Raw genomic sequence first — 13,664 nt, 5'->3', positions numbered from 1 at the left:
TAAAGAGCAAGTTTTTTTCCAAATGTTTCATTACTGGTGGTAGAAAAATCCCCCATCTCTAGTAAAAATCCTGGATCTGTCCCTGGTGTTTGTAATTCAAAATACATTTACAGAAAGAACCTATAGATGATGTGTGTGTGATGTTTGAAAGTTTTTTTTGTTTATTTCAACAGGCCATTCTTTTCAAGTTTATACTTTTTTAGTATTTGTTTTTAGTTTATCGAGGTGCAATAAATGTGTACATTGATTGAACTTGGAATAATTAAGTATAACAATACTTTAAAGGATGTTTAAATAACGTGATTTCTTGTAGTAGAAAACGTTATAACATTGTCATAATATTTTAGGGAAAGATTTTAAAATAGTTGTGGGATAACGAATGAAGAGTTAATATGTTTTAGTTAAGTTTAAAACTCTTTTCATTGTATAGAAGAATTATTGAATTGTTTGAATTTTGCATACACAGATCACATAATTTCTATGGTACTTGTACCTGACTATTTTTTTTTTAATATTCAGACTGTTAATGAGGAATTGTATAACAATCTCAGTATATATTCATAATAATCATAGTTTCAGGGTGTCATTTGTTGAAAAAAAATTATTATATTTTGATCAATACTTCAAAATGTCTAAAAAAATGAAACATAAGTTTAAGCTACCTGGTTAATTTTTAAACTACAGCTTCGTTAAAAGTTTGTGGTATAATTCCCACACCATTACAACTTATGAGAACATTTTATCTAGGAAACGTAAAATGTTATATGTTTGTTTTTTGCAATGTTGAAATCATTCTTAAACAAATAAAAATATTAACTTCTAGTTGTTGTCCTTCAGTCTTTATGACATATCTAATTTCTGCTTATTAAAATAGCTTTAGCATGTAAGTCATTCCTCTAAAGTAGAGAAATTGGACTTTTCCTTTTCTCATCAGATTTTAATTACACATTTCCTTTTTATTTCAATAAGTATCACTAGTTGATTTATATAGCCTTTAAAATCTAGCAAATAGAAGTTCTTTGGCTGGGGAAATATATTAAAACTTTGGGTGGTCAGATGTTTGAAAATGCCAGGTTCTTTAAAACTTCCTTTTCCTGCTCCAAGATTTTTAGAAATATACTACATGAATAATAAAAATATCATACAAAGTTTGCAACTCTTCAACAGTTTTTAAACAGCCTGTTTTCTTATAATTAAAGATGACCAACTTGCATTCAATAAACGTTTTGAAAAATTGACTTTGTTTCTCTTCTATCTATCACAAGTTGATTGCTAATGAAGTTAATGTTTCCTGTATTGTTCTATCATTTTTGTATCTGCATAAAAGTTAACTTAGTCATTCATGTGTAGCATTTTATATAAAGACAATAATGCCTGTGGTGAAAATTGAGGATTCCTTATGCCTACCATTGTTTACAAAGTGTTTATGTGAATTTATTACTATTACTACTAGCTTTAGTTAAGCCAAAGAAATATATTGTAAACATTGAGATTTTCTTAGGCCTACCATTGTTTGGCTAGGCTTGCAAGGTGTTTGTGTTAACTTGTAACTGTTAGGCAGTGTCACCAAAAAACATAGTTTTATGCTATACCACACATCAAAAATTAGCGAAGTTTAGTTGATAATTATTTTTTCACACATTATGTGTATAGTGCTAAAGCCAAAGATATCTTTTATGACATTGAGGTTTTCTTAGGCCTACCGTTTTTTGGCAAGGCTTATAAGATGTTGTTTAAATTTATTATTATAAGGCAGCACCACCAAAAACATAGTTTTATACCATACATCAAAAATTAATCAAGTGTGATTAAGAATTATATTTACACATGTTATGTTTTCTTAGGCCTACCATTGTTTGCTGAGGCTTGCAAGATGTTTGTGTAATATTTGAAGCAGTGCTACCAAAAACAGTTTTATACCTAACATCAACAAGTAGACGAGTTCAGTTGTTTACTGTTTTTACACATTTCCTAAAAAACTCGTGTTAGTCAGACAAAGCCATCTAATTCTAAAAAAAACTGGTAACTTGGTTTTTATAAAAAGAAAAAAGGTTTAATTGAAATAAAATTGACATATAATTTTGCAAGGTATATTCTGAGATGCAAATACCATCACATTAAAAATATATAACTGGTAATATAACTAGAATTGTTCATAAAGCCTTAAACAGAAAAATAAATGTTTGGTCTTGATGGCTCACGATTAGTCATATGTACAAAACTATAAATACACATTAACGAGGGAGGTCTTTTAAAATTAATTGTACTTTGTTATGAAAATAATGTAAGTTGACATATGTAAAGTACCATATATATATACCTAATTAAACATTGTTAATGATAAATAAACATCTCTTCATTTGGTCCTGTTGTAATTGTATTGTTAAATTACACATCTTAATTGTAGCGGTTACTTGGAAAACCTTGAAGTTAAGCATATTAAAAGGCTTTATTTCATCTTCAGTTGTAAATAGGGAATTAGAGATAAAACAATTGAAAGGCTTTATTTCATCTTCAGTTGTACGTAGGGAATTAGAGATAAAACAGTTGAAAGGCTTTATTTCATCTTCAGTTGTAAATAGGGAATTAGAGATAAAACAGTTGAAAGGCTTTATTTCATCTTCAGTTGTACGTATGGAATTAGAGATAAAACAATTGAAAGGCTTTATTTCATCTTCAGTTGTAAATAGGGAATTAGAGATAAAACAATTGAAAGGCTTTATTTCATCTTCAGTTGTAAATAGGGAATTAGAGATAAAACACATTTTGAAAGGCTTTATTTCATCTTCAGTTGTAAGTAGGGAATGAGTGATAAAACAATTGAAAGGCTTTATTTCATCTTCAGTTGTAAGTAGGGAATGAGTGATAAAACAGTTGAAGGGCTTTATTTCATCCTCAGTTGTAAATAGGGAATGAGAGATAAAACAATTGAAAGGCTTTACTTCATCTTCAGTTGTTAGTAGGGAATGAGTGATAATACACATTTTGAAAGGCTTTCCCTGTGTGTTACCCATTCATATCAAAATTAAACTGAAATAGTTCTTTTATTTTTTTTATGCCCTAGTACGCAGGGGCTCAGTTTTTATGTAAAGTTGGTTTTGCTGTATATAAGTATATTTACTAACTTATTCGGTCTCGTGCTTACGGTATACAGGTGTATATATACCAATAGTTACCCCTGATTGTGATTACAATACAGTCATTGGTAATGCCACACAATCTTTATCAGCCATATGCTATCAGTAGTGACTTGCTAAATACTAAAAGACCCAAAATAGTTCACTGAACTGAACTTTCTAATATTTTCGGTTTCAGCTAAACAGTAACACATACTTTCTAATCTTCGTAATACTTTTAGTATGTTGATCAAGTGTATACCCATTTTCAGTTGTACATGTGCAGAACAGTGTTAGTGAGTCCGGATCGTGAATTCGAATATTTACGGTTTTTCATCCGTTACTACCAAAAACGCCCACCGTTCTTTGGTACCAGAGATAGAAATAAGGAAATAGAATTACATTCACTCGAGGGAAAGCTGTCATTCCCTCATGTAAAGTTGCATTTCAACATGAATTTTTTTTTTTAATCCATGCGATATGTTAATTTTCATTGGTCATAACTAAAGTAATATGGATTGACCATGAATTCTCGATCGGGAAAGCCAATTAAAAAGGTGAAATTCTTCAGGAATCCGGGAATGTAATATTTCGATCCCCGGATGATCTATAAGAGTGACGATCAAATCCCAACACGAGTAGCCAAAAGAGTTCGCTAGCTGTTTTCCCTCTTGTTAGGACGGCTATTTACAGATTTCCTAGTGTAACCTTGCGCGGAATTTTGAAAGGAAGAAAAATAAACTTCATATTCGCAAAATAGAAGAAATAGTACGTACACATGACCAAATATCAATTATCATTGTATACTAACTTACATAAGTTATAACACTATACACTAAGACATTTCTCATCGGTTAACAAATAGTTATTCATTTGTCATTAGTGCTACAAGTTAAGCAAATTAAATAACATCTTTAATCTACTAGAATTTGCCAACGAAGAGTGGCTCCATCTATCGATAGGCTTAAAATGAATAAAGCAAATAAACTTCAAATAAATACTGATATTGCTACTCAATCACATTATGATGGATCAGCCGAGTTGTCACTGGAGGACGGTACCACGTAAAAATTCTAAATATGGCGATTTGTCAGAATTTCACACAGAGCCCTAAAAATTTATTACAATTATATATATATATATTTAATTTGTACTTGAACTAGCTAGAATATGTTATATGTTTCCTTACAGAAGATTGGGGGGGGGGGCAGTGGCTTAGTGGTAAGTCTGAAGGCAATAACGCTAAAAACCGGCTTTAGATACCAGAGGTGGGCACAGCACAGATAGCCCGTTGTGTAGCTCTATCCTACCGGAACTAGTTTTCGTACTTTTTAGCCAAGATCGCTCATGTAAAAGTGTAACCGTTTCTTTGGTTAGCAGGAAATTCCACGTGCAATTTCTTGCGCGCCATTGTGCAAGTTTTCGAATTAACAGGAATGCGTTTTTGATAAAAATTGAATATGCCATCTGGAGTGTCAGAGGACAGAAATCTCTATACATGTATGTAATTATTTTATCTGTTGACCGTTCACTAGAATATACGTTTTATGTCATCTGGAGTGTTAGAGGACAGAAATCTGTATACATATATGTAATTATTTTATCTGTTGACCGTTCACTAGATTGTACGTTTTATGTCATCTGGAGTGTCGGAGGACAGAAATCTGTATACATATATGAATTATTTTATCTGTTGACCGTTCACTAGATTGTACGTTTTATGTCATCTGGAGTGTCGGAGGACAGAAATTTGTATACATGTATGTAATTATTTTATCTGTTGACCGTTCACTAGATTGTACTTTTTATTGAAAAAAATGTAACCTAGAAAGCTGTGTAGTGATAGCCTAACCACGTCTGTAATTAGCACTTTAAACTTCATTCAAATTGAGTAAAATTTTTGTTTGTTTATGTTAACCAAGGGTTTAGTTAACGCACCAACATTTTTAGACGTTATTCCAAGGTGAGAAGTGCTGGTATTATGTGTCTGAATTCCGTGTTTCCTATTTACTCTAAATACCTATCAATTTTGACTTCTGTGAATTGTAGTGTTTGTTTTTTTTTTTTTTTTTTTTTTTTTACCTAATGCTGGTTCTTATACTGGTCTCGACATTAGCCCCTTACTGCGCCTGCTTGTTTCACGTGCGTGCCTGTACCTCATTTTCCAGTCTTGGCTGAGGCCGCCTAGCAACTAAGTTCTGCCTCGTCACCAACCAACCCCAGAGGCTCTTCTTAACGCCATTATCATTCAGGCAGTGCTCGTACCCCTACGTTGTCGATCTTTTTAGCCTGGATTATTGCACAGAATTGCGTGTTCTCAGGCGAGCGGTCGCACAGAATTGTGGGAGAATGATCATTGCCTGCGAGGTCACGGAAGTTGCTGTGCGTGCTGCTCTTATAAGAAAATCTCCTGACTTAGACTAGACAGTGAGTGATTTGTGGTGAAATGTGCAGGCAGTATAGGTGTAAAGTCATCTTCCGAGCCTGCATGAACAACATAGAAACGTCCATTGACAAGCCTAGTGGTGTGATTAAAGTAGAAGGCTAGCTATCAAGTTCATCTCAACAGGTGTGTGCCTAACCTAAAACGTGCGAGAAACTGAACATCTATTTCCGCGCCAGTGTCCGTCTCCAGACAGAGAACAGCAAAGAACGAATTACTCTGATTTCGTCGGAAGATGCATCCACCTTGTTTGATGTTGGCTGGCGAACGGAATGATCATTCTTGCGGTGAGCCCTGCAGCTTGGGGATAGGCGGCTCGGCCACAACTCCCGTTAACAATCGTTGGTGTTGTAATTGTCCTTGCTTAACCGATTGTTCGTTTCTCCCAGTGGGTGAGCACTCACATACTCTCCATCCTCCTCTCCCTACAGGCTGTCACTCGTGTTTCCACAACATGTGCGTTTCCCATGCCGGCAGCCACTCCTGTCGGCGGGTCCAGGAACCTCTGCCCCCAGTCACCATGGACAAGGAAGTGGTAAGTCATTCATTGTTTGTAATATTTTGATAATTGAGAAACAGCTGAAATACTTATATTTTCAAAAGGGAAAACAACAAGACATTTTCAGGTTTTTAAGTGGTATATAGTGTGGAATAATAAATATACATTACCACTACCAGCACCACTCATGTAGATGTATACAATACCACCACCACTCGTGTAGATGTATACAATACCACCAACACTCGTGTAGATGTATACAATACCACCACCACCACTCGTGTAGATGTATACAATACCACCACCACCACTCGTGTAGATGTATACAATACCACCAACACTCGTGTAGATGTATACAATACCACCACCACACTCGTGTAGATGTATACAATACCACCACCACTCGTGTAGATGTATACAATACCACCACCACCACTCGTGTAGATGTATACATTACCACCACCACTCGTGTAGATGTATACATTACCAGTACCAGTCGTGTAGATGTATACATTACCAGTACCAGTCGTGTAGATGTATACATTACCAGTACCACTCATGTAGATGTATACATTACCAGTACCACTCATGTAGATGTATACATTACCAGTACCACTCGTGTAGATGTATACATTACCAGTACCACTCGTGTAGATGTATACATTACACACATTAAATTAAAACATAAATAATGTAACTATAATAAAATTATGATGAGAAAGTAAGTTGTTACAGTACATTACGACTGGTGCCTGTCTCTCGTTTATTAATATTTACTGTCACACCCTGATCAACCTATAACTCGTTTATTAATATTTTCTGTCACACCCTGATCAACCTACAACTCGTTTATTAATATTTTCTGTCACACCCTGATCAACCTATAACTCGTTTATTAATATTTTCTGTCACACCCTGATCAACCTATATCTGGTTTATTAATATTTTCTGGCACACCCTGATCAACCTATAACTCGTTTATTAATATTTTCTATCACACCCTGATCAACTCATAACTCGTTTATTAATATTTTCTATCACACCCTGATCAACCTATAACTCGTTTATTAATATTTTCTATCACACCCTGATCAACCTATAACTCGTTTATTAATATTTTCTATCACACCCTGATCAACCTATAACTCGTTTATTAATATTTTCTGTCACACCCTGATCAACCTATATCTGGTTTATTAATATTTTCTGGCACACCCTGATCAACCTATATCTGGTTTATTAATATTTTCTATCACACCCTGATCAACCTATATCTGGTTTATTAATATTTTCTATCACACCCTGATCAACCTATAACTCGTTTATTAATATTTTCTATCACACCCTGATCGACCTATAACTCGTTTATTGATATTTTTTATCACACCCTGATCAACCTATAACTGGTTTATTAATATTTTTGATCACACCTTGATCAACCTATAACTGGTTTGGATCCCTTCCTAAGAATTTTTTAAAGGAAATTAGCAACTACACCTTTGTCGTCACTTTAAATTTGACCTTTAGTTCTTCAAAGGTAATTGACCATGACCTGTGGGACAGTTTTTAAACTTAAATAAAATGAAACATATTGTTGACCCAGATGTAACGGAACGTTTGTTATTGTTCCCTGTATGTTTGGCTATGTATATACATATATAGATATATGTGTGTGTGTGTGTGTGTAGTAAACTGTTACATTGTGGTGTACTGTTATTATCAAATGAAACATTTGATGGAATATTTTGTATTTCTACACACTGGCTTCTTATTAATTTTAATACTGATTGATACCACCCAGTAACGTGGTCTGGTTAGCGTATCGGGCTGTGTATCCTAGGGCCAAAGGTTCATGACTCTTTACTGTTAGCGCATATAATTAATTACATCTATAGTCAATCCAAAACAAAGGTTAACAACATTGACGTTTTGTACGCTACTTTTGATACACACTACCGTACGCTACTTTTAATACATACTGCTGACTTTCATGATTTATGATGATTTTTGTTTTAAAAGAATATTTTTCGAATGATATCTGAAAAACATTTTTTCCCAATACTTGTCAGTTTTCACATTAACAATTTTCGAAACATTTCTTCAAATCCCTCTTCTTTCACACACAATCCCTTGTCTTGATTCGATTATATTTCATTTCTTCGCAAATCTTATCTAAACTTTTTGTTAACAAAAAAGTGTAAATTATTATTTAATGTGACAATAGCCACATTTTATCACAACATAAAAGATTGGTCCCTGAATAATGAATAAAAAGTTAGCTCTTATAGAATATTTGGCTGATTAGAGAAACGGAGATTTTGTTGTTATAACAATCCAGTAGAGAGACGGAGATTTTGTTGTTATAACAATCCAGTAGAGAGACGGAGATTTTGTTGTTATAACAATCCAGTAGAGAGACGGAGATTTTGTTGTTATAACAATCCAGTAGAGAATCCAGTAGAGAGACGGAGATTTTGTTGTTATAACAATCCAGTAGAGTCCAGTGTATTAACATGCTACAGATCGACCCAAGTCAGAGTCTACAGATGAGGCTAGAAATGCTTCACACACCCAGTATAATATTTATTTAACATATTAATGAAATTGGGCATGGTGGTTAGGGCGCTTGACTCGCAGTCTGAGAGTCGCGGGTTCGAATCCCCGTCACCGAAAATGCTCGTCCTTTCATCCGTGGGGGCGTTATAATTTGACGGTCAAGCTCACTATTCGTTGGTAAAAGAGTAGGCCAAGAGTTGGTAGTAATTGGTGTTGACTAGCTGCCTTCCCTTTAGTCTTACGCTACTAAATTACGGACGGCTAGTTCAGATAGCCATCGTGTGGCTTTACACGAAATTCAAACCAAACTAATTGATGAAATCTACTTTACAAGTACACCATAAGGTTAGTTTCGCTTATATCGTTGGTTATAATGTTTAAAATAGTTTTGAATCTTATTAATTGTTAGCCTTACGAAGATGATTTTGTATTGTTATCCTAATCTACGGATTTAGGGCTAACGTAAATCTCCTAAGGTGGCTAAACCTCAAGAAGTATTATTGGGCTTAATCCTTAAAATATCGTTTAACATAACTCGCGTTTCAATGCATTCTAATTAGTATATATTTTTTATAGGTTTAATTTTTTCTACTCTATCACTTCACGTACTTCAATTTAGCTAGTTTATTATACAGAACTGGGTCTATTACCTTATTTAGCTCCCATCTATATAGTTAGCTTAATATTTGATCAGAATTTACTAACTAAAGAAAAGTACTTTTAATATATATCGTAAAACCCTACATGTGACTCCATAAAAGTAGAAACTTTGATGAAGAAAAAACTGTTCACGTCACGAGAATTCTAAATCAGTTTCGTATCAGTGAGTCAATTTGTCAACTAGTTATTCTTGGCACGTGATTTTGTGGGTAGAATGCGGTCGCCTGAGGTCACGGTTTGTTAAAACCGCAAAATGGCGAAGAGGCCTTGCGTCGTGGTGTAATGAAAAGGACGGAGGAGGGGATTCTGTTAAGTACTAAACGTTTTGTGGTAAAGCGTTTTGTTATGTGTTAATAATCGATTTGTAATGTGTGTAAAATGAGTTGGTATTTATAAGTTTTAAATAATTCCTGATCAAACGCAAAGATTTGTACAAAAGGATGGGTAAAACGTATTTGGAGATCTAAAAAACGACTGTGAAGCGTCCAGTAAGATGCAATTGTGGAAGATACAGCGTTACTCAGCAAATCGCAGTATTTCCCAAATGATGCGCATATTGAATGGTTATAAAATAGCATTACAGTCTACATTAACTGTAAAATTTTGGGAACTGTAAAAATGAATTCGTCAGAATAATTCCAATTGAAAACAAAGATGCATTCACAAGTGCCCTACGGAATCTTCTAACTATGTAACAATTTGATTCTTATTCACGTGCTTTTGGAAAGAAATTGTGTGTTGTTATTATAGTTTGTAAAAGAACAAGAAAAATACAGACTATCGCAGTGCCGTGATTAACTTGGAAATTCTTCGTGCAACGCCATAAAAGGTTGTGTAGAATGAAAATTAATAACGCACTGGGGTAAAGAGAGCTGAAAGGAACTGAGTGAAGTTATATAGTTCTAACTGTTATTTGTTGATGTGCATAACGCTGGAAAAGTGATTTTTAAGTATACCAAACTACAAATAGAAATACGAGCATGTTGTTGGGATATGTCCAAGAAAGGTGCATTAACCTTTGAATTATATACCACTAGGGGAAAGTGTGGGAATTTCACCGGTTTTGTAAAACACGTTGTTTCAAGACCTATTCGTGCATCAAATTGTTTGTGGGTTGGTTACTATTCACATACCAGACGTTTAAAAATATAAAATACCACGGTCAATATTGAGTTAATTCTACCTATTAATGCTGAATGATTATACGTCTGTTTGGTCAGTGCAGAGACAGTAAAAACATAAAACTACACTATATGATGTAACCACAACTTTAAAGTATAAAAACAAGCCAGTAATATGAAAGTTAATCCATTAGCTGCCGAATCATCCAGTGTAACCCCCATCACAAGTGTAAAAACAAACCAGTAATTTGAAAGTAAATCCGTTAGCTGCTGGATCCTCCAGTGAAATGCCCTGATGAATATTCAGGGAGATAAGTCTTCGAAAAAGTGAAAAGGTTTCATGATTTCATTTTTAAATGTTAGCTCATCTCACGCCCTGACGTGGTCTTGGGGTTAAGACGTTCGACTAGCAATCTGACGGTCGCGGGTTCGTATCCCGTCACCGAACATGCCCGTCATTTCAGCCGTGGGGGTGTCGAACTAAGATGGTCAAACCGACTTTTCGTTGGTAAAGAGTGGCTCAAGAATTGGCGGTGGGTAATGTTGACTAGCTGCCTTCTCACTAGTCTATCACTTCTAGATTAGGGAAGGCTGACACAGATAGCCCTCGAGTAATTCAACAAACAAACGAACAAGCTTCGCTAACGTATATTTCCCTCGAATTGAAAATAAAGGAATGCTTCCAAAATACTTTGTAAAGTTGTTTAGAGTAAAAACGAACACCCTGGTATGCCTATCTCGTACCACAAGTGCTTAGTGGAAAACGTACTAATGTATTTCTGCATCATGTAGTGGTCCACTTTTTATTTTTTGCCCCTTTTTAAAGGGGGAATATATGCATCCAGTGCGGGTCATTCGTTTATGTTCACGTGCTGTTGGAACAATTCAGTGTTTTTATATATAACTTGTTATTTCCCGTTACTCGACTCGTGCTACGTCAGAGGATAAGTAGAGCGCATGTCCGTAAAAAAGTACAAAAGATATGGATACAAAATGAGAGATTTACATATTAATAAAATATATTGATTTAACAAAGAGACTTGAAATAGGAAAAACTATATACGTATGTGTATTTGTAATTATTTTTAACTAATATATAATTCATCCCCCAGAAAGAAACATCTTTTTCGTCATCACTCAAGCGTCATGCGCAGAGGGACGTTCGTATTATAAGCGCGATCTCTACCATATGCTTTTGAAGGTCGTGTTTTAAACTATAGAACGTATCTCTTAGCAACTAAGAACCTAATTGACCTTAATTGTCTTGTCGCCCATCATTCATCCAGGGGGCGCCGCCTGGGTAGGGCAAGACGGATTCCCCCCCCCCCCCCCCGTCCTTAATGTCGTTAGATTATTTTGATAAGATACATACATAAAATGTATAATTTGCACTATCTGAATAGTTAATAAATATTACAGGGAAATAATCGAAACAAATTTCCCCAAAATAAATTGTTTTGCATCTTAACTTTTAATAAATCCAAATATTGTCCAATCGACCTGTGGACTGTTAATAAATATCCTCAACGATTAATAACTGAAATGAAGTTCCGCTTTCAGCCTGTTTTTTAACCCATCAGTCTGGTCGCCAGTCTGTCTATTGCCCTGGTTTTTTTTTAACCCATCCGTCTGGTCACCAGTCTATCTATTGCCCTGTTTTTTTTTTAACCCATCCATCTGGTCACCAGTTTGTCTATTGTCTTGGTTTTTTTTTTACCCATCCGTCTGATCACCAGTCTGTCTATCGCCCTGTTTTTTTAACCCATCCGTCTGATCACCATTATGTCTATCGCCCTGTTTTTTTAACCCATCTGTCTAATCACCAGTCTGTCTATTGACCTTTTTTTTACCCATCCGTCTGGTCACCAGTCTGTCTATTTACCTTTTTTTTAACCCATCCGTCTGGTCACCAGTCTGTCTATTGCCCTGTTTTTTTATCCATCCGTCTGGTCACCAGTCTGTCTATTGCCCTGTTTTTTTATCCATCCGTCTGGGCACCAGTCTGTCTGTTGCCCTGTTTGTTTTTCCATCCGTCTGGTCACCAGTCTGTCTATCGCCCTGTTTTTTTAATCCGTCCATCTGGTCACCAGTCTGTCTGTTGCTCTTCTTTTGGGCATTTATGTTCCATTTCTCTCCATTAAGTTTGGCTTGTTCTGTCAACTTTGTTAATTTTCTGCCTGTCTTTTACTTCCATTCGTTCGCTCGTTTATCTTCCAGTGCGTATGTATATCCATCTGTTCCGTTGTTGTCCTATTTATTAAATATTATATTTGTACCATTCCTTTAAACATCATAAACATCTGAATTGGTTGCACATCTCCATTTTAGTGTTCTCTCTCTACCTGGTGAAACGAATATCAGCTTGCCAGTTAGACCTTTGGGCTACTATGGTTTCTTGGGTCAGTTATCACAAACTGAACAAAATAAAATAATTCGATTTTGAATGCCGTTTGGACAGCCCTGTACCTCCCTATGATTAGAGAATGTAAGTAATCAGAAAAAGGTTTAGTTTAGCACAAAGTTACATCATAGATGGAGGATCGAACCTCAGATTTGTAAGTTATTAAACTTACTGATTACCCAAGGAGGACTTAACAAAAAAGAAATTAAGGTATTTCACTTTAATAATGACGTAGCAACAGCAGGAGGCTGTAAAACAGTTAGATCAGTTAACATAAATTTACGAAGATAATTAAAATTGAATCTCTTCAGCAACCTCGTATGTGAACGTAACTATTACAAACAAGCCATTTCAACTTAGTAATATTCTGGAAGAGCCTGGTGATTAAGCTGCTTGACTCGTAATCTGAGGGTTACAGGTTCAAATCCCTGTTGCTGAACATGCTCATCTTATATAGTTTTTTTTTTCTCAAACAGTAGGTTTCCTCCCATCCAATGATGTAGTAACAGGTCAAAACTTTTGTTTTTTCAAACAGTAGGTTCCCTCCCATCCTGTGATGTAGAAACAGATCAATACATTTGTTTTCTCAAACAGTGGGTTTCCTCCCATCCATTGATGTAGAAACAGGTCAAAACGTTTGTTTTCTCAAACAGTGGGTTTCCTCCCATCCAGTGATGTAGAAACAGGTCAAAACGTTTGTTTTCTCAAACAGTAGGTTTCCTCCCATCCATTGATGTAGAAACAGGTCAAAACGTTTGTTTTCTCAAACAGTGGGTTTCCTCCCATCCATTGATGTAGAAACAGGTCAAAACGTTTGTTTTCTCAAACAGTGGGTTTCCTCCCATCCAGTGATGTAGAAACAGGTCAA

At 35.2% G+C, this 13,664-nt stretch overlaps 1 protein-coding gene across 2 annotated transcripts in view; it reads left to right on the top strand.

Moving 5' to 3' along the window:
• Window positions 1–13,664, top strand: part of LOC106465064 (phosphatidylinositol 3-kinase regulatory subunit alpha-like) — an 83,290-nt gene that overhangs the window by 16,920 nt on the left and 52,706 nt on the right. The window contains exon 5 of one of the 2 annotated variants that reach the window (XM_013925262.2): window positions 5,991–6,094. In XM_013925262.2, the coding sequence (XP_013780716.1) occupies window positions 5,991–6,094 (104 nt within the window). Of the gene's footprint in view, window positions 1–5,314; window positions 6,095–13,664 lie in introns of those variants that run through there. The other variant, XM_013925261.2, reaches the window with a different exon arrangement.

Source organism: Limulus polyphemus, unplaced genomic scaffold (genome assembly GCF_000517525.1).
Source record: "Limulus polyphemus unplaced genomic scaffold, Limulus_polyphemus-2.1.2 Scaffold1825, whole genome shotgun sequence".
NCBI lineage: Eukaryota > Metazoa > Arthropoda > Merostomata > Xiphosura > Limulidae > Limulus > Limulus polyphemus.
The sequence above is the reverse complement of the archived record's forward strand: the minus strand, read 5'-3'. Positions and strand labels throughout refer to the sequence as shown.